The sequence below is a fragment of the Bubalus kerabau genome, chromosome 1 (assembly GCF_029407905.1).
Source record: "Bubalus kerabau isolate K-KA32 ecotype Philippines breed swamp buffalo chromosome 1, PCC_UOA_SB_1v2, whole genome shotgun sequence".
In the NCBI taxonomy this organism is placed as follows: domain Eukaryota; kingdom Metazoa; phylum Chordata; class Mammalia; order Artiodactyla; family Bovidae; genus Bubalus; species Bubalus kerabau.
The window spans coordinates 116,456,578-116,478,356 of NC_073624.1; the positions used below are offsets into that span (position 1 = coordinate 116,456,578).

The window sequence follows — 21,779 nt, forward strand, 5'->3', positions numbered from 1 at the left end:
GTCTGACTGCTGTAGCGTACTATAGGAATGTAGCTGAGTTAAATGCGGAAGTGGGATGGGTTTTGAGAACGTCAAGGCTTCCACAGTCCTTTGTACATGGCTAATTTTAATTGGAATGTAACAGTTGTTGAAATATCGAAATATGTTCATAACAGTGGGTGAGACCTTTGAGTGTTGCCTTTGCATTTCCCCACACTCACCCGCCGATGATCCAGCACCGAAAGGTTGTAACACCTGGGGAAGTTCCTTGTAAGGGATGGTTCCTATCTATCACTAAGGCCAGCACAAGTTCAGATTAGTTGTATCCCATTGCTATAACAGATGTTAAAATTTTTTATATTAGCCAACCTGCTTTTGTGTATTCAGCACTCAGTGCTAGCTGTTCTGGAGGATTTTTTAAAAGATATTTATTCTATTCTTGGTGATTTTATAGCTTATATTTAGTTGCTATTTTCAACCTCATCTCTTGCCATTCCTCTACACTGACCCTGTGCTCTAGTCCTATGAAACTTCCCACATCTCCAGAATATAGTGTGCCCCTTCATATAGGGGTTTCCCTAGTGGTTCAGACAGTAAAGAATCTTCCTGCAATGCAGGAGACCTGGCTTTGATCCCCGAGTTGGAAAGATCCCCTGGAGAAGGGAATGGCAACCCACTCTAGTATTCTTGCCTGGAGAATTCCATTGACAGAGGAACCTTGTGGGCTACAGTCCATCGGGTTGCAAAGAGTTGGACATGATTAAGTGACTTAACACTTTTTTCTTTGGATCTTTACCCGCAGTGAATCCACTTTTTAAAGCCCTTCCTCCCACCTTGCCTTTCAAGAAAATCCCTGTTTATCCTTCAGAATATAATTCAAATGCTACCCTTTTTGCAACATTTCTGATCACTCATCCTCTCCGCCCCCAGTTTCTAACTCTTCCACTTGGCTTGTATGGTTCCCATTAGTCTTCTACTATACTACAGACTTGCTAATTGTGCGTCTGCTTACCTGCTCCCACTCCACCCCAATCGGACTGTGAGCTCTCTGAGAGCAGGGAGCATGTCTTCTGCATCTTGGCATCATCAGTCCTTATATAAAGTGATCACATTTCCTAATTTAATTATATTTATAAATTAATGAGCCTACTTGTTCATTTTGCCTCCTTTCTTCTTCTATACTGGGAAAACACTTTAAAAGAAGTCATAAAAAGAAAACATCTTCACTAATCAGCTTGTTTTAGGCAAAGTATTTAGAGTTGCACGAGGATAATGTAAGCTTGTTTTGTGACTAAATTAATGTTTTATTTTTGTTAGCATATGAAATGCCTACCGAGCATTCTTCAAGTTAGAAATATCATAAAATTTGTTTTTTTTCCTGATAAATAAAGGATTTTTATCCATCTCTACCTTTGTCTCCCTAAAAAAAGATAAAAGAACCTTAGTGGACCAACTGAGGCAAAATTTTTGTCTTAAAACCACTGTGATAACGAAGAGGGTGATATATTTTAAAGTCTGCAAACTTTAAGATTTATGTTTGACATGCTTAGTCACTCAGTTATGTCCAACTCTTTATAATCCTTTGCACTGTAGCCCACCTGGCTCCTCAGTCCATGGGATTTCCCAGGCAAGAATACTGGAATGGGTTGCCATTTCCTTCTCCAGGACACCTTCCCAACCCAGGGATCAAACCTGCATCTCCTGTGTCTCCTGCATTGCAGACAGATTTTTTACCCACAGTCATCAGGGAAACCATGCTTAACACACATCATTAAGTCATACATTTGGTACGGCGTGCAGTACAGATTTAGGCAAAACCTACTAGTGGTTCCACATAGCATAATCAGTTCCCTGTTCAGGGGGTGGTAACTGTTGGAACTTGATACAATTGAATTTTATACAGTTGAATTATGTGGCCATATATCAAATTGTGATTTCTCTGCTATCATTTTTTATAAATAATTATTACATTTATTGTTCCTTATTTTTGTAGAAATATTATGGCTCTTCGAAATCATTTAATTTCAAGCACACCTGCCACGGATTATTTTCTTCAACAAAAAGACTACATCATCATTTTTCTCCTGATTTTGCTTCAAGTCATAATAAACTTCATGTTTAAGTAGAAGTCCTTTACAATTGAGTTAATGAACTGGAATGATCAGATTTGGCCTGGGACCAATGTTGAAGTTGGTTTGGTCTTTATTAAAGCATCACAATATTTATAAAACTGAAAACCTTAGAAATAAATGTAGAAGTGTTGATTTTTCATACCTTTTATCCTTAACCTGAAACAAGAGCTATTCTATTTGATTATTAAAGTGAACTATGTGTTAAGTGCCAGAACGTTTCTAGCTTTTGTCAGAATGTGTCTACATGTGAGTATAATAAATCCACATGTATACACAATTGTGTCTTATATATACCTTAACAGTAATCTTTGTAGTCTATGGTATGTTCATGTAATGAAATATATAGCATTAATGTCAGTCATAACAAAAATACTATCGATCTTATATATGTAACAATCTATTTTCTTCATAAAACAGGCACAAAACTTTTATCAGTAAGGAATTACAGAGTGGAAAATAATGGTATACTAGGCATAAATAGTTCAACACACTGTACTGTTAAAAAAAAAATCATTTCCAAAGCATTCAGCTCGACTGTCTTCTTACAGAAAACAAACAAAATGTGAGGTCAAATTGAGACAAAGTGGCAAATTGCTTTTTCAAAAGTTTACACAAGATTTTTTTTAATCCCTAGAATTTAATATTTATAGATACAAGTATAAATATGTGTATATCAAGAGCAGAAAACTGGTATGCAGCTACTTGGATCTATTGATTCTATCTTTCTTATTGTACGTATATAATACCCACTTAAGCACTTGCTGGAAAAAAGTGTGGTCAGACTTGATTGTTGTCCTTTTTTATTTTTTTAAACTCAGTTGGTCCAATAACATAGGCTAAATTCTAGAGATGTTTGTAGGGCGTATAAAATGCTGATAATCGTGATTTTTCATTATGAAAACCTTTCTTTAGCTTTCATTTAGATTCTGGTGTGTTCAGTGAAACAGTAGAATAGAAAATATATATACATATATCTCCCATATTTTACTTCAAAAGCCAAATAAGAGAAGAGTGATAAGAAAAGACACTTAGTGTGGTGGTAATTATGCATTTTAAAATTGGTTTCTTTAAAATGTGCAATACGTTGAGCACCTAAGAAGAGCATCAAGTTCCGAAGTTCTCTGTTCTCCTCTGCTTTCAGTAACTGCAGTCTGTGGCAAAACCACAGTTCCTCAAGGTTCCTTTTGTTCAGGCTCAGGCAAACATTTTCCCTAAATTTTTTTTCAGTTTAATATTTTTACTTTATGTATCTTAGAATTCCAAAAGTAGATTTTGAAATGAAAATGAAGGTCAGAGAGGAAATAATTGCTCTGGCTACATTTGCCCTTGACTAAGAAGAGACTGTGAGATACTAGTGAGGTTATAGTCAATGTTTATGCCATGCTAAGCATACAATAAAGGAAAGATTACTAAATTATTGAAAACTGAAAATGATAAGAAGAGCCTGCTTTGTTCCTCCTAATCAATATAGTGATCTTTAGTCTCCTTAGGTTTTATGAGGAGCCATTTCTCATGTATTTTTGGCAAAACAATAATTGTGAAAATGTTTTTTAAATAGATTATACATAAATAAGATATACCTATACCCAATATAAGCATAGGTATGACTACACTAAACAGGTGGGTTTTTTGTTTGTATTTCATACTTGTTGATATCATTTTTGTACTCACTCTCTGTTACCAATATTATGCTCAACTGCCTATTCATTAATATATATTTTGTAAATATTGTACAACTCGATCCTTTTTTATGGCTTAAATTAGAATTAATTTATATAAGTTGATTGGCTGATCACAATAATAATTTCATCTTTAAACCCTGAAAACTTAAGGTTTCTTTGTTGGTAAACTCCCTTTTGGGGCTTTAGGCTTATCTACTTATATGTTACTTTCATTTGGTCTTAGTGTTTTATTTGTGTGGTTATCCTCTAAGACTAGAGAGGGAGTTGTTTTGTTCATTTTTAAAACTTTTCTTGTTAGGGCAAATGTTATGGGTTCTTATTATCCCAGGAGTCAAAAACTATTTCATGAGAAAGAGCAGGGTTACTCATGCTGTTTCTTATACACTAAAAGCATATGTCTAATCTAATAGTCTTACGCTTTTAGTTATATGAGTTCCTTTCTGTGAACTGAATACAAAACTCAGGAATTGGTGGCTTAGTTTTAGATCAGTTCTTATACTAGGCTTAGTATGTGAATCCTTTAAAACACATAATGAACTTTGTATTTAGCCATGTATGTAATTGACTTTGAATGTTCTCTACCTGAGATTAATCTTCCTTCACACATGGACTCATAAAAATTGTGATTTACAGTTCCCAGTTATCTGAGAGTCTCATGATGGTTTCTAGGATTTAAGACCTATAACCAGTTTTTTTTTCTTTTTTTCATTTAATCAAAAATTTTATTTTTTCACTGGAAAACTTAAATAAGTAATAGTTACTGATGTGCATTTTTGTTTTAGTTATTAAATATACTATGCCTTCAGTTATCCACCATTTAGTGAGATGTAGCTGGCCCAAGAAAAGACAATAAATAGGGTGTGTGATATAAGTAAGTTTCAGTGGTAGATATTTCATTTGTATTTCATATCACTACTTTTTTTGTATTACTTATAAAGGTACAGTGTAATTTTTGTTACCATTCCATTGAAAAAGTTGGCCTTGTAAAATACAACTCTCATTTAGTATTCATGCTTTTGTGCCTTTAAGAAAATAATTTTTTGTCATTTTTGTGTTACAGAACTATGATTCAAAGTGTTTATAGGCTTAATTGTCATAAAAGGGTCATTTCTCTGTGTCACTTTATTTCCTTTTATATAGATATAGTATATTTAAACAGTAATGCCGTACTTTTATAAGAGTTTGTCCATTTACCTATCTCAAATATATCCTTCACTTTCAGACATCACTGAACTAGACTTGTCAGATTATTCTGAGTATTGTTAAACAGTGCCTTTTCAATGGAATTCACACTGTTTTAGGATGTCAACTCGTGCCATATGTACACAAAATTATGTGGAGAAGGCAGTTTTAACTTTTTGAAGAATATCTTGGTCAAATATTTAAGAAAACAAATGTATAAAATTCCATTTTTTCCAGTGTTTCACGTTTCTAGTGAACAGTGAATATATTTGGGGGTTTTTGTTTGACACACAGTGATAATGACATTTGATGAGCCATACATGATGCTGCAGATTATTTTGAATTATGTTAAATGCACAGAAATATTAAAATCAGCATGTATACCAAATTTTCCAATTTGAACCATAGCTGAGAGGGGAGGAATCCCACACAGATCACTAAGTTTACACTTGAACTTCTATCTTATTTGACTACATGGAAAAAGATTCTTTAACCTGTATAACCTGCCACTATTAATGTAATTTGGTTTTATTTTGTTTACCTATAGTGTGATTTAGTATATTAAATTTACTTTTTGTTACTCTTATCATGCTGTTTGTTTTGTTACAGTTTTAATTGAAAATGGACTGTTAAAATTGAATAGGACCAGTGTCTCCTTAATATGATTAACATATTTAGAAGAGCCACAAGAAACCCGTGACAAAATGAATGTGAATATACTTTATAAAATATTTAGAAAATTTTCTGTCTGAATTTATCATGAAAAATCATTTGAGAATTACAATATTAAATTTAAAGAAAAAATGCCATGTAACATTTGAACTGATGAGCCACACAACTTCAGTTGAAATTTTTTACTTTTCAGCATGTTAACTATACATCTAAGTTAAATATCCTGTTTAATGATCATTTATAAATTCAAACACTGGTCAGTTTTGTAAAATAGAATAAAAGTATGTTATTTGCAGTGTAGGAACAGCACACTGTCGAGTTCTTTTCCTTAAGGTGCATAGTGAATGTACAGACAGTCATAGGCAACTGTTTTGTAATGTATTACATTTCTAATCTGTTACTCCTAACCTACTATAAATGTTTGCAGAGACAAAAGAATTGAATTTTTCTAATGATCTGTAAAATGATGCTAACTTCAATTAGGCATTCTAAATAAAATTTTTAAAAAGAGTAAACTGATCGAATGATTTTGAATATAACATGGTGACTAAAAACTAGTAATAAGTTTTTAGGTAAAAGTCATTTGGGGAGTAGTTGTGAAGGATGGTGAAGGGGTTTAACAGCTAGAGTCCCTAATGTATGCTTTACATGATGTTTTACATTCATTCTTCTTGAATACCCATAATAATCTTCAGATAAGTGGAAGTTAGATTTTAGAGATGAAGAATCTGAGGCTCATAGAAGTTACATCATTCTGAAAGCTACATAATAAGAGTGATAGCAAGCCCAAGTTTGAATCCATGTCTGACTTCAGTGTCCATTCTCTTTCCACTGTACCCTTAAACAGAACTCTGTTCAAAGCACTTTACTTTTAAATGTAATAATCCGTAGCTCAAATCAAGTAACCCCTTTGTGATGGATAAGGAAAAAAAACCTTGCTATCATTCAGTTCAGTTCAATTGCTCATTCTTGTCCGATTCTTTGCGACCCCCCGGACCACAGAACGCCAGGCCTGATTCCATCCAACCATCTCATCCTCTGTCGTCACCTTCTCCTCCTGCTCTCCATCTTTCCCAGCATCAGGGTCTTTTCAGATGAGTCAGCGCTTCGCATCAGGTGGCCAAATTATTGGAGTTTCAGCTTCAGCATCAATCCTTCCAATGAACGTTCAGAACTGATCTCCTTTAGGATGGACTGGTTGGATCTCGTTGCAGTCCAAGGGACTCTCAAGAGTCTTCAACAACACAGTTCAAAAGCATCAATTCTTCAGCGCTCAGCTTTCTTTATAGTCCAACTCTCACATCCATGCATGACCACTGGAAAAGCCATAACCTTCACTAGACAGACCTTTGTTGGCAAAGTAATGTCTCTGCTTTTCAGTCTGCTCTCTAGGTTGGTCATAAATTTCTTTCCAAGGAGGAAAGTTTCTGCCATAAAGGTGGTGTCATCTGCATATCTGAGGTTGTTGATATTTCTTCCGGCAATCCTGATTCCAGCTTGTGCATCCAGCCCAGCATTTCATCATGTACTCTGCATAAAAGTTAAATAAGCAGGGTGACAATATAGTCTTGGCATACTCCTTTTCCTATTTGGAAACAGTCTCTTGTTCCATGTCCAGTTCTAACTGTTGCTTCCTGACCTGCATACAGATTTCTCAAGAGGCATGTCAGGTGGTCTGGTATTCCCATCTCTTTCAGAATGTTCCACAGATTATTGTGATCCACACAGTCAAAGGCTTTGGCATAGTCAGTAAAGCAGAAATAGATGTTTTTCTGGAACTCTTTTTCAATGACCCAGCGGATGTTGGCAATTTGATCTCTGGTTCCTCTGCCTTTTCTAAATCCAGCTTGAACATCTGGAAGCTCACGGTTCGCATATTGCTGAAGCCTGGCTTGGAAAATTTTGAGCATTACTTTACTAGCGTGTGAGATGAGTGCAATTGTATGGTAGTTTGAGCATTCTTTGGCATTGCCTTTCTTTGGGATTGGAATGAAAACTGACCTATTCCAGTCCTGTGACCACTGCTGAGTTTTCCAAATTTGCTGACATATTGAGTGCAGCACTTTCACAGCATCATCTTTCAGGATTTGAAATAGCTCACCTGGAATTCCATCACCTCCACTAGCTTTGTTCATATTGATGCTTCCTAAGGCCCACTTGACTTCACATTCCAGCTTGTCTGGCTCTAGGTGAGTGATCACCATCTTGATTATCTGGGTCGTGAAGATCTTTTTTGTATAGTTTTCTGTGTATTCTTGCCACCTCTTCTGAATATCTTCTGCTTCTGTCAGGTCTATACCATTTCTGTCCCTTATAGAGCCCATGTTTGCATGAAATGTTCCCTTGGTATCTCTAATTTTCTTGAAGAGATCTCTAGTCTTTCCCATTCTATTGTTTTCTTCTATTTCTTTGCACTGATCACTGAGGAAGGCTTTCTTCTCTCTCTTTGCTATTCTTTGGAATTCTGCATTCAGATGCTTATATCTTTCCTTTTCTCCTTTGCTTTTTGCTTCTTTTTTCACAGCTGTTTTAAGGCCTCCTCAGACAGCCATTTTGGCTTCTTGCATTTCTTTTTCTTGGGGATGGACTTGATCCCTGTCCCCTGTACAGTCACGAATCTCCATCTGTAGTTTATCAAGCACTCTGTCTATCAGATCTAGACCCTGAAATCTATTTCTCACCCCCACTGTATAATCGTAAGGGATTTGATTCAGGTCATAACCTGAATAGTCTAGTGGTTTTCCCTACCTTCTTCAATTTAAGTCTGAATTTGGCAATAAGGAGTTCATGATGAGCCACAGTCAGCTCCCGGTCTTGTTTTTGCTGACTGTATAGAGCTTTCTCCATCTTTGACTGCAAAGAATATAATCAACCTGATTTCGGTGTTGGCCATCTGGTGATGTCCATGTGTGGAGTTTTCTCTTATGTTGTTGGAAGAGGGGTTTGTTAGGACCAGTGCATTCTCTTGGAAAACTCTATTAGCTTTTGCCCTGCTTCATTCTGTACTCCAAAGCCAAATCTGCCTGTTGCTCCAGGTGTTTCTTGACTTCCTACTTTTGCATTCCAGTCCCCTATAATGAAAAGGACATCTTTTTTGCGTATTAGTTCTAAAAGGTCTTGTAGGGCTTCATAGAACCGTTCAAGTTCAGCTTCTTCCACATTATTGGTCAAGGCATAGACTTGGATTACCATGATATTGAATGGTTTGCTTACATAAACATAGATAACAAAACTCACATGTTTTTCCCCCACAAATTATCTATTAGTCCTGAGTCAACATCAACATCACATATGTTACAAGATATCATTCCTCTAGTTTTCCTCCTTCATCCTCCAATCCAGTATTTGCTCCCCTCAGTTGCTTGTGGCTAAGAGCGAGTTAGTTTTGTCTTACTGCCAGGAATGGGAGGGCTTACAGGTGTCTCCTGTCCTGTACATAGGAGTAAAGGATAGGGAAAATAGCCCCTCACTGTTCAACCTCAATGAAACATCTAAAAGGTAATTTTCCTGATGTTGACCAAACTCCTATATAGTTGTATTGGGTTGATAACTCTTTTGAACCTTACAAAATATCCCTTTCTTGTGGAAATAGTGGGTCCCTACACTGGTGGCACATGACGGGAATTTGTTGAGTATGTTGTATTTGCTGAGTGCTTAGTACTCACGACACACCATGCCAAAAAAATACCCCACATCCCACAGCTTTGTAAACTGTCCACTGCCACCCTCAAAAGGTTTTTTACATATCACCATTTTTTCTTTTAAGATGATAAAAGTGGAGACAAAGAATGTCACAGATGTAAATGGCACAGCAAACACAGGTAAATCGTAAGCCCATGCTCTTTACCATTTCATCCTTAAAAGAGAGGGGCGTGTCTTAACGTACGAAACAGTATGTTCTTTCTGCTTAACAGTATTTTTTTTTTGTTTTTCCTGCCGTCGAATTGTGTGCAATAATCCTGGGTCACCGTTTTTAAAGCATACTATTGATTACCAGTAAGTCCTCACATTTATCACTTCTGCTAAATAAAAAGAAAATTGCGGTGGCGAGGATTTCATGTGGTTGATACTTAAGCCCAGGAAATGCGGCAAAGCCACCTGCAGAAAGCATGAAGCCTGCAGCTCGTGACCGTGGCCAGGCCCTCCTCATCTGGCCTACACCGCGAAAGAAAACCGCTGGTGCAGAATGTGGACAGGATATGCACAAGCTCATGGCAGAGGTTTGGGAACGAATTTTTGACGGCAGTTGGAAACGAACCGAATTCTAGCCGCAGGGCCCAGTCCCTCCACTATCGTGCCGAGCTCCTAGAAAAGGAGAGATCTGGTGGCACCTGAAGCCTCCAGGAAAGGAATGAATTCACCTAGGGAGCTGGGGAAGGGCTTTCAGCTTCCTCTCCAGAGATAGCTTCAGAAAAGCCCCGACCTTTTTTCTACCTTAGTAGGCTTTTGGACCGCTAGTTCTACTGCCTAACGGCGGGGCAATTTCCGGTGGACGGGCGGAACGGCAGACCCTCGCCCAACCAAGAAGCCTAGTTGCCCCGGCTTCCGGTCTTCTACCCGCCCCTTCCGCTTCCGGCGGTACCCGCGCTCTATTCCTTCCAGGCAATCCTGGTTTTCTGTAAGCGGCGTGCGTAGGCCGCTGGAACCTGAAGGGCTATGGCCGCTGCGGGGTCTGTGACGGTGGCGTTGCATGTGGCGGAAGTGCTAGAAACCATCGTGAGCGGTTGCCTGGGGCCGGAAGGGCGGCAAGTTCTGTGTACCAAGCCCACTGGCGAGGTGCTGCTCAGCCGGGATGGAGGCTGCCTGTTGAAGGCGCTACATTTAGAGCATCCCGTAGCCAGGTACCCGGGACGCATGCTCCAGCCCTTTAGAGCATCCTCTAATTAGGTACTCACGTCCCACACTCCAGATGGACACCTCACTTCATCTCTCTGGACTTCTTGTCCGTAAGGTTTTGCTCTTTGGGAAAACTGACCTTCTCCCTCTAGCCCAGCAGAAAAAGCCCAGCCATTCTGCTAGTAGGAGCTAGAGGTCCAATAACCCGGAAGATGGTAAAGAGGTCAGGACTTCTCGGGAGCTATTTCTGAAGAAAACTGACCTTGGATGAGACCAGTGTACGCTCAGAGTTAGAGCACTGTCCTAGGGAACATTCCACAACTGAAAAGAGCATTTCTCCTTTCCTTCCAGCTCGACCCAACCCTAGAATCTTTAAATAGCACAATGGTGGTTCTATTGTTTTTCCCTTTTAAGTAACAGAAACCATTCAGCCTATATTTAAGTAAATTTTAAAAGGGAAAAAACAAACTAAGTACATCAAGGAGATAGTATTCTCATTTTATAGATGTAAAAGCATGCTTTCAACTTGATTCAGATGTGGAAAGGCAGCCCTCTGAAAATCTGAGTTGCTTTCTTTCTTTCTTGTGCAGGGTGATGGTGGCCTGTGTTTCCAGTCATCTAAGAAAAACAGGAGATGGTGCTAAAACATTTATTATCTTTCTTTGCCATTTACTCAGAGGACTTCGTGAGATCACAGACAAGGAAAAGGATTCTTTCCTTTTTGAAAATATTCAAACCTGTGGAAGGCATTGGAAAAATTGCTGTCAGTGGAAATTTATTTCCCAAGCTCTTCTAACATTTCAGACACAGATATTAGACTATGTTATGGATCATTACTTAAGTAGACACTTCTTGTCCATCTTTTCTTCACGCACTGAAGAAAGAACATTGTGTAGGAACTCTTTAGAGATGCTCTTAGGAGCATACTTCTGTGGAAGAGTGGGAAGAAATAATCAAAACTTGATATCTCAGTTGATGTGTGACTATGTTTTCAAGTGTACAGCTTGTGAAAGTAGGTTTGAAGAAGTACTGGAGATAGTGGATGACTGTTTTGTTGAGTTGAAAGTTGGTGTCACCGGCCTTCCTGTTTCGGATTCCAGGATCATAGCTGGGCTTGTGCTTCAGAGAGACTTTTCTGTGTACTGTCCAGCAGATGGTGACATAAGAATAGTGATAGTAACAGAAACCATTCAGCCTCTTTTTTCAATTTCTGGATCAGAGTTTATTCTAAATTCAGAAGCACAGTTTCAGACATCTCAGTTTTGGATTACAGAAAGAACAAAAGCAATAGTGAAACATTTACAGAATCAGAATGTAAAATTACTCCTATCTACTGTGAAACAACCAGACTTAGTAATTTATTGTGCAGGACTGAATGGCATATCTGTGGTGGAGTGTTTATCATCTGAAGAACTTTCTCTTATCCAGAGAGTCATTGGTCTTGCTACCTTTGTACTACCAGAGGCCTCTTCTCAGTATGAACTCTCTCACACTGCTTTGGCGAAATTCTGTAAACCCCTCATCCTTAGATCCAAAAGGTATGTTCATCTTGGCTTGATGAGCACCTGTTCATTCACACCACATTGTATAGCTCTTTGTGGACCGGTGCAGGGGCTTGTTGAACAACATGAGAATGCTTTACATGGAGCGTTTAAAATGCTTCGGCAAGTATTTAAAGACCTTGATCTAAATTATGTGACACAAACCAGTGACCAAAGTTGTACCTCAGGTCCTTGTATATATAAGAATAGTAGAGAAAGTAATGAGTTACCAAAAATTGTTAACAGCTCAGTACAAAGGTCGTATCAGGACACTGTTGTAAAGAACAAAGGTGAACTGGCAAAAACTCAAACGAATTTAAAAGTATGTTCAGATTTGATAGTTCCAAGCGTCAAATTAGAGCAAAATGTATTGTGTTCAACACCAAAAGTGGCAGTAACAGATTCATACCAGACAGATGAAACATTGAGATGTTCATCCCCAAACAAAGGGAGGATAATGGATGACCATGAACCCTTTATTGAGAGTAATTCTGCTAACTCAAAAACAGAAAATACCAGAAGGGAAATATCTTATGAAAATTTACAGGTTACAAAACTTGCTGGAAAGGACAGCATTTTACCACTGAGATATAAGTCACTAGAGATGTGTACTTGCCAAAGTTACTGTTCCTCATCTATACCAGCTGGTTGTGTTTTGCCTGTGGGTGGTAATTTTGAGATCTTATTGCATTACTATCTTCTCAACTATGCCAAAAAATGCCAGCAATCAGAACAAACCATGGTTAGTAGGATAATAGCTAATGCAATTTTAGGCGTTCCCAAAATCTTGTATAAGTCTAAGAAAGGAAATTACAGCTTTCCACAAGTATATGTAAGAGCTCTCCAGGCACTGCAAACCAATCAACCCATGATAAGCAACCAAACAGGTTTGGAATCAGTTGCTGGTAAATACCAGTTACTAACTTCAGTTCTTCAGTGCTTGACAAACATTTTGACTGTTGACTTAGTAATCAATATTAAGAGACAGCCTCAGGAAGTTTATGATCAAGATTCAGAAGAGGAACTATAAAATGGAAAGCTTTTTATTAACCAGAGTTTTAATCCAACTCAAGCCATAAAGCAAGGCAGTCATGTGACCACTGATTTTCAAGTTAATTCAACCTAGTTAGGAAAACAGCAGAACTTTAAAGTCTTTAGAAGTACATGAGGCCACCAGATGTTCAGATATGAATATTGTAGACTGCATTCATTATGGAACAGTTCTGAGGAGGAAGCCTGGATGAGTGAAGCCAACATCTGAGTAAGTGGATCTTTTTTCCCCCAGTGTCCCTGTGTCTCAGCTCTTGAATTAGTCTGTGGTTTGGAGGGAAAGTGTTTTCTCATAGTTCCCTTTTACTTTTCTGTATCTTTTTTCACTCTTCTTCCCTTCTGCCTTGCCTTTCTATAGTTAGTTAATAGAATAATCTCAGATTTAGATGAAGTCTCCAAATGCCATCCTACTTTAGTTCATAAAATATTATTTCCTTATTGAAAATGATTTATTTTCCCTACTCAATTTCTGTAGCAAAAGTATCATTCTTTTTTCTCAAACAGTATATAAGTAAAATTATTTTTTACTTTAATTGTCCCCTTACTTAGAGCCTGGATAGATTTTTTCACCATTCATGCACCATTGAATATGTTACCATAAATAGGATTTTGTGGATTGCATTTATTTTCATTTCTTTAGTTGAAATAATTCCAAAAAGAATATGAAAATCATACTATCATTTTCTCCTGTTCTCTAAGAGCTTGCAAGATAGTTCATGTATCTGTTAGGCTTTCTTGTATTTTATGCATAGCCATAGTTCAGTAGTAACATAATTTGAGGGTTACAGTTGGCTCTCTGATCTGTGGGTTGGACATCAATGGATTCAATCAACTGTGGATTGAAAATATTCAGGGAAAAAATTTACAGACAGTTCCCAAAAACATAACTTTAATTTGCCGGGTGCACTGGCAACTATTTACATAGTATTTACATTGTATTAGGGATTATAAGTAATCTAGAGATGATTTAAAGTACAAAGACTATGTGCATTGCTTATATGCAAATGCTGTGCCATTTTTTATAACAGACTTGAACATCCACAGATTTTAGTGTCTGCTGGGAGGCGGGGCTGGGGGTGTGTTCTGGAACCAATCCCCCTTGGATACCGAGAGACTGCTATATTTATGTCTAATATGAATTTTTTAATGTTTATATTTTAAAGGTTTATAAATGCAAAAAAAATATTGTGATTCTAGCTGTGAATAAGGGCAATATCTTCTACTTTTGGTAGTTCTCTGTAACACCCCAGCCAGTACTAAGTTCATACCGAGGATTCAGAAGGGCTTGTTGAATAAAACTGTTTTCTTTAATCTGTTCTAATTATGTATTTCCTGTTTACTAATTCAACAAATTCTTTTGAGTGCTTGCTGTGTGCCAGATGCTGAATATGCTGTGGTAAACAAACAGATATGGTTCCTACCTTCAGGCGCTTTTCCTTAAAGGTTAATGTGTAGTGGGTAGTGACACCAGTTGGACTGAAATTAAATTGAGGAAAACCAATTTTTAAAATTTCATTACAGTTAAACTTGAAAAAGCAATGACTGACAGTATATTAAAAGACGGTAATGTCACATGCTCAGTTGGGCGGCACACACACTAAAATGTGAACCATAAGATCAGCATGAGCCTGGCACAGGACGACACACAAAGATCTAATGTTCCATCATTGCAAATCTTTTATATTAAGTAAAATTTTATTTTTGTAAGGTTTATGTTATATGCAAGTGAAAGTGTTAGTTGCTCAGTTGTGTCTGACTCTTTGAGACCCCATGGATTGTAGCCTGCCAGGCTCCTTTGCCCATGGAATTCTCCAGGCAAGAATAATGGAATGAGTAGCTGTTCCCTTCTCCAGGGGATCTTCCTGACCCAGGGATCGAACCAGGTCTGCATTGCAGGAAGATTCTTTACCATCTCAGCCTACCGTCTGAGCCAAGCCACTCTGGACATCTTATGTCATATGTGATAACACTGTTTCACTTCTGTGATTATGGAGAGAATGTATTATTTCTCTTTCTTCTACTAAATCCATAGATATATAGATGTACTGTAAAATTATTGTATCATTTTTTTCATTCACTTTTTTAAATTGCCTGTCAGGTCTCTTGATAACTTTGCTTTATTTTGCTGCTGTTGTTTTAAATACTTCTCCATCAGTGAAGGCATTCAAAAACATGCATGCCCATGCCTTGCATTTGGTAGGCGTTTATAGCTATAAATAGTCACTGGTCCAGGAGCCCCTTTGTAAGCTGGGAATGTTTGTGTTTGGTACCTAATCTAATATCTGCCACATAGTAGTAGCCAATAAATGTCTGTTAGGGAGCTCTGGTCCTCATAGATGAGGCCCTAATTATTTCTATCAAACTTTCATGGAAAAGAATCTGTTTGCAGGGGAAAGAAGCAGAAAATGTAGAACAGGTCTATACAAAGCAATCTTTTTTCTTTTCATTAAAAACATCCTCAAAAATGGTGATAAAGCTTTCATGGGTCATCCTTGTCCTTTGCAGAATAACACTAGGGAGTTCGCATTACTGAGTTAGATAAAAGAGCATTTCAAAAAATGTGGTTACGTTATACTTAAACCCACTTCCACAAAGGGTTTGAGGTGACCTGCAACAAAAATAGATAAAACTAAAGTAAAATCTGAATAAAAATTAAAGAAGACCAAAGAAAATGTAAAGATGATTAAAATCAAGACCATGTTCCTGTTTTTATTGCTGCATGATGAATATTTTTATTCATTCAAAAATTTTATTCAAATTTTACTTGATTTGAATCACTGTATCATTGCCTCTCACGGTTCTGAGAGCTGCCTGGATTTAGCTGGACACATTTCACTGTATTCTGTCGGTTCAGGCAGCCATAAGGGTCAGCTGAAATTCAAGGGGAGAGAACACAGGCCCCACCACTCAGTGGGAAATGTCGATGTCACCTTATAGGAAGAGCATGTGGGATGAGATATGCTGAGGCAGCTATCTTTGGAAAACAGAATCTGCTATACCATGGGAGAGAAAAACTTCTCAACTGAGGTTTTTATTATTGTTTTCTGTAGTTATATGTCAGTCTACCTTCCACAAACACATTTTCCCAAATAACTTTTATGAACCCCTTATTTTTTCTCATTGGGCCAGCACAATCCATTTTTATTCCCAAAACAATAGGCATTAAATAGTTGAACATCCTTCAATTGCTTTAGCCAAAGAGTTGTTTAACCATGTTACACTGAAAGTGTTATGATATCCATGTTTTAGACTAAAACGGACAGGGAAGAGTTCAATTTGAGCCTGAACTTTTATCAGAAATTACTCATTCCCTTACAAAAGTAATAGAATATGTTTTTCCCATCATCACAGCAAAGCAGGGAAAAGAAAAACTCTAGTTTTGGGGGGAGTGGGGCTAGGATTGAGCTTTGTAAATAGCAAGAGATTGGTACCAACCCTCCTGGCTCACACGGTAAAGAATCTGCCTGCAATACAGGAGACCCAGGTTTGATATCTGGGTCGGGAAAATACCTTGAGAAAGGAATGGCTACCCACTCCAGTATTCTTGCCTGGAGAATTCCATGGGCCAAGGAGCCAGGCAGGCTACAGTCTTTGGGGTAGCAAAGAGTTGGACACAACTGAGTGACTAAGATCAGATCAGATCAGTCGCTCAGTCGTGTCCGACTCTTTACGACCCCATGAATCACAGCACGCCAGGCCTCCCTGTCCATCACCAACTCCCGGAGTTCACTCAGACTCACGTCCATCGAGTCAGTGATGCCATCCAGCCATCTCATCCTCTGTCGTCCCCTTCTCCTCTTGCCCCCAATCCCTCCCAGCATCAGAGTCTTTTCCAATGAGTCAACTCTTCACATGAGGTGGCCAAAGTACTGGAGTTTCAGCTTTAGCATCATTCCTTCCAAAGAAATCCCAGGGCTGATCTCCTTCACAATGGACTGGGTGGATCTCCTTGCAGTCCAAGGGACTCTCAAGAGTCTTCTCCAACACCACAGTTCAAAAGCATCAATTCTTCGGTGCTCAGCCTTCTTCACAGTCCAACTCTCACATCCATACATGACCACAGGAAAAACCATAGCCTTGACTAGATGGACCTTTGTTGGCAAAGTAATGTCTCTGCTTTTGAATATGCTATCTAGGTTGGTCATAACTTTCCTTCCAAGGAGTAAGTGTCTTTTAATTTCATGGCTGCAGTCACCATCTGTAGTGATTTTGGAGCCCAGAAAAATAAAGTCTGACACTCTTTCCACTGTTTCCCCATCTATTTCCCATGAAGTGATGGATCCAGATGCCATGATCTTCGTTTTCTGAATGTTGAGCTTTAAGCCAACTTTTTCACTCTCCACTTTCACTTTCATCAAGAGGCTTTTGAGTTCCTCTTCACTTTCTGCCATAAGGGTGGTGTCATCTGCATATTTGAGGTCATTGATATTTCTCCCGGCAATCTTGATTCCAGCTTGTGTTTCTTCCAGTCCAGCGTTTCTCATGATGTACTCTGCATGTAAGTTAAATAAACAGGGTGACAATATACAGCCTTGACGAACTCCTTTTTCTATTCGGAACCAGTCTGTTGTTCCATGTCCAGTTCTAACTGTTGCTTCCTGACCTGCATACAAATTTCTCAAGAGGCAGGTCAGGTGGTCTGGTATTCCCATCTCTTTCAGAATTTTCCACAGTTTATTGTGATCCTCATAGTCAAAGGCTTTGGCATAGTCAATAAAGCAGAAATAGATGCTTTCTGGAACTCTCTTGCTTTTTCCATGATCCAGTGGATGTTGGCAATTTGATCTCTGGTTCCTCTGCCTTTTCTAAAACCAGCTTGAACATCAGGAAGTGCACAGTTCACATATTGCTGAAGCCTGGCTTGGAGAATTTTGAGCATTACTTTACTGGCGTGTGAGATGAGTGCAAATGTGTGGTAGTTTGAGCATTCTTTGGCATTGCCATTCTTTGGGATTGGAATGAAAACTGCCCTTTTCCAGTCCTGTGGCCACTGCTGAGTTTTCCAAATTTGCATATTGAGTGCAGTACTTTCACAGCATCATCTTTCAGGATTTGGAATAGCTCAACTGGAATTCCATCACCTCCACTAGCTTTGTTCCTAGTGATGCTTTCTAAGGCCCACTTGACTTCACATTCCAGGATGTCTGGCTCTAGGTCAGTGGTCACACCATCGTGATTATCTGGGTCTTGAAGATCTTTTTTGTACAGTTCTTCTGTGTATTCTTGCCATCTCTTCTTAATATCTTCGGCTTCTGTTAGGTCCATCCCATTTCTGTCCTGTATCGAGCCCATCTTTGCATGAAATGTTCCTTTGGTATCTCTGGTTTTCTTGAAGAGATCTCTAGTCTTTCCCATTCTGTTGTTTTCCTCTATTTCTTTGCATTGATTGCTGAAGAAGGCTTTCTTATCTCTTCTTGCTATTCTTTGGAACTGTGCATTCAGATGTTTATATCTTTCCTTTTCTCCTTTGCTTTTCGCTTCTCTTCACAGCTATTTGTAAGGCCTCCCCAGACAGCCATTTTGCTTTTGTACATTTCTTTTCCATGGGGATGGTCTTGATCCCTGTCTCCTGTACAGTGTCACGAACCTCATTCCATAGTTCATCAGGCACTCTATCTATCAGATCTAGGCCCTTAAATCTATGTCTCACTTCCACAGTATAATCATAAGGGATTTGATTTAGGTCATACCTGAGTGACTAAGCACACATACAAATCTAGATGGATCCACAAACTAAATGGATTAGGGACAGTGACAGACATGCATAGGGAAGAGGTGGTTTCTCAGTGTATACCTTATGGCATTTTGATTTTTGAGCCATTTGAATGCTACTTATTGACATGAAATAAAATTTTAAAAAATAAATTTAGGGCACACACATATAGAATGCCCCTTAAATAGCTAAAATAAGGATCCTGACCTAAGGAAATGCAAGATCATGACAGAAGAGAAACAATGTGAGATACACACTAATGGATCAGTGCTTTTACAGCAAAAAAAAAAGATACAGTCAAAAAGGGAATATTTTCTTAGCCATAACTGGGTAACGGTTTTTGCAACAATTCTGGAAACATTCTTCCTCAGGAGGTTACTCTGAGCCAAAGAAGTACCAGCAAGCAGTGTGGTATTCATTTCCTCAGAAAATTTCCAGTGCTGTGTCTGGCTCCTTATGTAGACTCACCATCAGATTTTGTCAGGCTGCCGAGAATGGCTCTGTCTTTGGGACTGAATCTAACCACACTTGTGAGTGTGACCAATTTATTTACAATAAGAACTGTCCCAGGAACGAGATCATTCCAAGTCCATCTGACCAGTCGGACCTATATGTGGGAAGTCAAGTAATAATCAGGTGGTTGCTCAGCAAGCATGGAATGAGAACAAGAGAAATCAAATTAACCGCATGAGCCCCCTCCCAGCCAGTTATGCTCCAGTTCCCCAGTGCTCAGTCTTCACCTACACTTGCTTTCTGTGGGTTTCTATTTAGTTCTGTAACTTGGGTGCCACCACATGCTGATGATTCCAAATTTTGTATTTCCAGCCAACCTCTTCTGTCACCTACCAACTCATTTATCCACCTCCCAACCCAGTCTCCACATGGATGCTTACCCTTAACGTGTCCAGAACAGGATGACTGTTTCAGTTCTCTAAACCTGCTGTCCCACCCCAGTTAGTGGCATCACCAGTCTCCCACTCAGTCAGAACAAAAACCTGGAGCTGTTTTGACTCCAGTCTTACCTTTGCATCCTGCAGCCAACCAGCAAATCCCACTGCCCCACAAATGAAGTAGTTTCAAATCCGCCCATTTCTCAGGATTGCCTTTCCAGCCGCCAGTCACTTCATCTCACCAGCCATAGCTTCCTAATGGTCTTGCTTCTGGACCTTGCATTTTATCCTGGACTGATTTCCCTACCCCCAACTTTTTATGTAAAAAAAATTTAACTCCACAAAAAAAGTTGAGAAAAGAGCACAACACACACAAACCCTACATCAGAATTCACCAATTACCATTTAACCCTTTGTTCATGCATGAGTGTGTGCATACACACACACTTTACTGAACCATCTGAAAGCAAGTTGTATCTCTAAATACCTCAGTATGTATCTCTCATGAACAAGGGCTTCCCTACATGACTAAATGATTCTTTTTAAGATGCAAATCCTGTCGTATTATCCCTCTGCTCAGTCTTCCAGAGGTTTTTCCTTCACACGGAATGAAATCCAGATTTTTCATAGTCTACAAGGCTGTCCATGTTCTATCTCCTGCTTATCCTTAAATCTTACCCCCTACCACTCTCCCTCCAGCTTTCTCCCCACCGGTTACACTGTCAGTCAGGACAAGTTATGCCATACTGAGGTAACAAAGAACTCCAGATCTCAAGAGGCTTGACACAGTGCATAGTAATGTCCTCACATAGCTATTAAAGGTCAGCTAGGAGCTCTGACCCCACATGATTTTCTCCCTCACTCCTAGATCGGGGCTGATGGAGCAGTTGCTGTCTTTAACTTTACCAGTCATCATGCCACAGAGAGAAAAGAGATCTAAAGGGTCTTTCATTGGCTGTATTCAGAAGTGGCACATGGCATTTCTGCTCATGACTCACTGTCCAGAATTAGTCGCACGGTGCTAACCCATGCACAGAAGAACCAGGTGGCTCCGTCCCACCTTGTTCCTGGAAGAGGAGAGAACTCTTAGCAGGCAGCACTAATGAGCACCCAAACCGGTGTTCCTTCTCTCCCTTGAACGCACAAGCCGTCTCAGCCTCCAGGTTTTCCATTTGCTGTTCTAATGCACAAAACTCTCCCTCTGAGCTCACTTTGGCAGCACATATACTAAAATTAAAACGATACAGAGAAGATTAGCATGGCCCCTGTGCAAGGATGACGTGAAGAGTTCCATATTAAAAAAAACAAAACACCTCTTTCCCTCTGATCTTCATATGGCTCACTTCCTCACTTTATTCAGGTATCTCTGCTTTCTTGTCACCTCCTTAAGAGATACCTTTCTTGACTTTTCAATCTAAACATATTCCTTCTCCATGACCTTCCTACCTTGGTAAGCTCTTTTTGAAGCACACATCTAATGTTATTAGTGTGTGTGTTTATTTTTCCACAATGACTGCTTTCCGCACTAGAATAAACTTCGTGAGAATGTGGACTTTTTCACTTCCCTATATCCAGCACATAGGATACTGCTTAGCCAAGTAGGCACTCTACTAAGTTCACTGAATGAATGCATGAGTGAATGAATGAAGACAAATGGACCAATGGAAAGACTGACTAAGTCTCCCTCCTCCTGGGCGGTGATCCTGAGAGGGTAACAGGCAGGAAGGCCAGGGGTCTCCAAATGGAGGAAATAGCCTGCAAGTGTCAGACATTTTTATCTCTCTTAAGCGGCAGGAGGAAACAAACTAGCAATATTTTTTTCCTTCTCTATACAAATTTAAAGAGAGGTTTCTCTTAAAATTCTGTGTTGCCATAATGACACCTGGTTTCACCTGAAGTTAGCTATTCTTGAGCCTAGAGATAACCAATGCCTTTTTCTTATGGAAATGTTTGTCTTAAGCAATGCTAATGTACTATGCCTTTACCCCAAACTCTGTCTCCAAGTCGGTTCCGCCTCTTGGCCCAGAACCTACTTGACAAACCAGTATGTTATACTCAGATATTGTTCCCCTAATCTATGTAAATGAAACTATTTGTATGGT

The 21,779-nt window shown here is 38.9% G+C and overlaps 2 protein-coding genes and 1 pseudogene across 14 annotated transcripts in view; all 3 read left to right on the plus strand.

The window, feature by feature from the left end:
• The window catches only part of OSBPL8 (oxysterol binding protein like 8), a 170,163-nt gene extending 164,001 nt beyond the window's left edge, over positions 1 to 6,162 (plus strand). For all 10 annotated transcript variants that reach the window (XM_055587237.1, XM_055587258.1, XM_055587286.1 and 7 more), the window contains one exon: positions 1,973 to 6,162. In XM_055587237.1, the coding sequence (XP_055443212.1) occupies positions 1,973 to 2,105 (133 nt within the window). In that variant the 3' untranslated portion in view covers positions 2,106 to 6,162. The remainder of the gene's footprint in view (positions 1 to 1,972) is intronic.
• A 3,399-nt stretch (positions 6,163 to 9,561) lies between these two features.
• BBS10 (Bardet-Biedl syndrome 10) overlaps positions 9,562 to 21,779 on the plus strand; it is a 92,296-nt gene continuing 80,078 nt past the window's right edge. The window contains exons 1-2 of one of the 4 annotated variants that reach the window (XM_055587384.1): positions 9,562 to 9,867; positions 11,074 to 16,959. In XM_055587384.1, the coding sequence (XP_055443359.1) occupies positions 11,078 to 13,054 (1,977 nt within the window). In that variant the 5' untranslated portion in view covers positions 9,562 to 9,867; positions 11,074 to 11,077 and the 3' untranslated portion in view covers positions 13,055 to 16,959. Of the gene's footprint in view, positions 9,868 to 10,230; positions 10,535 to 11,073; positions 16,960 to 21,779 lie in introns of those variants that run through there. The other 3 variants (XM_055587385.1, XM_055587382.1, XM_055587383.1) reach the window with 3 other exon arrangements.
• LOC129642521 (uncharacterized) lies at positions 20,881 to 20,977 on the plus strand (annotated as a pseudogene).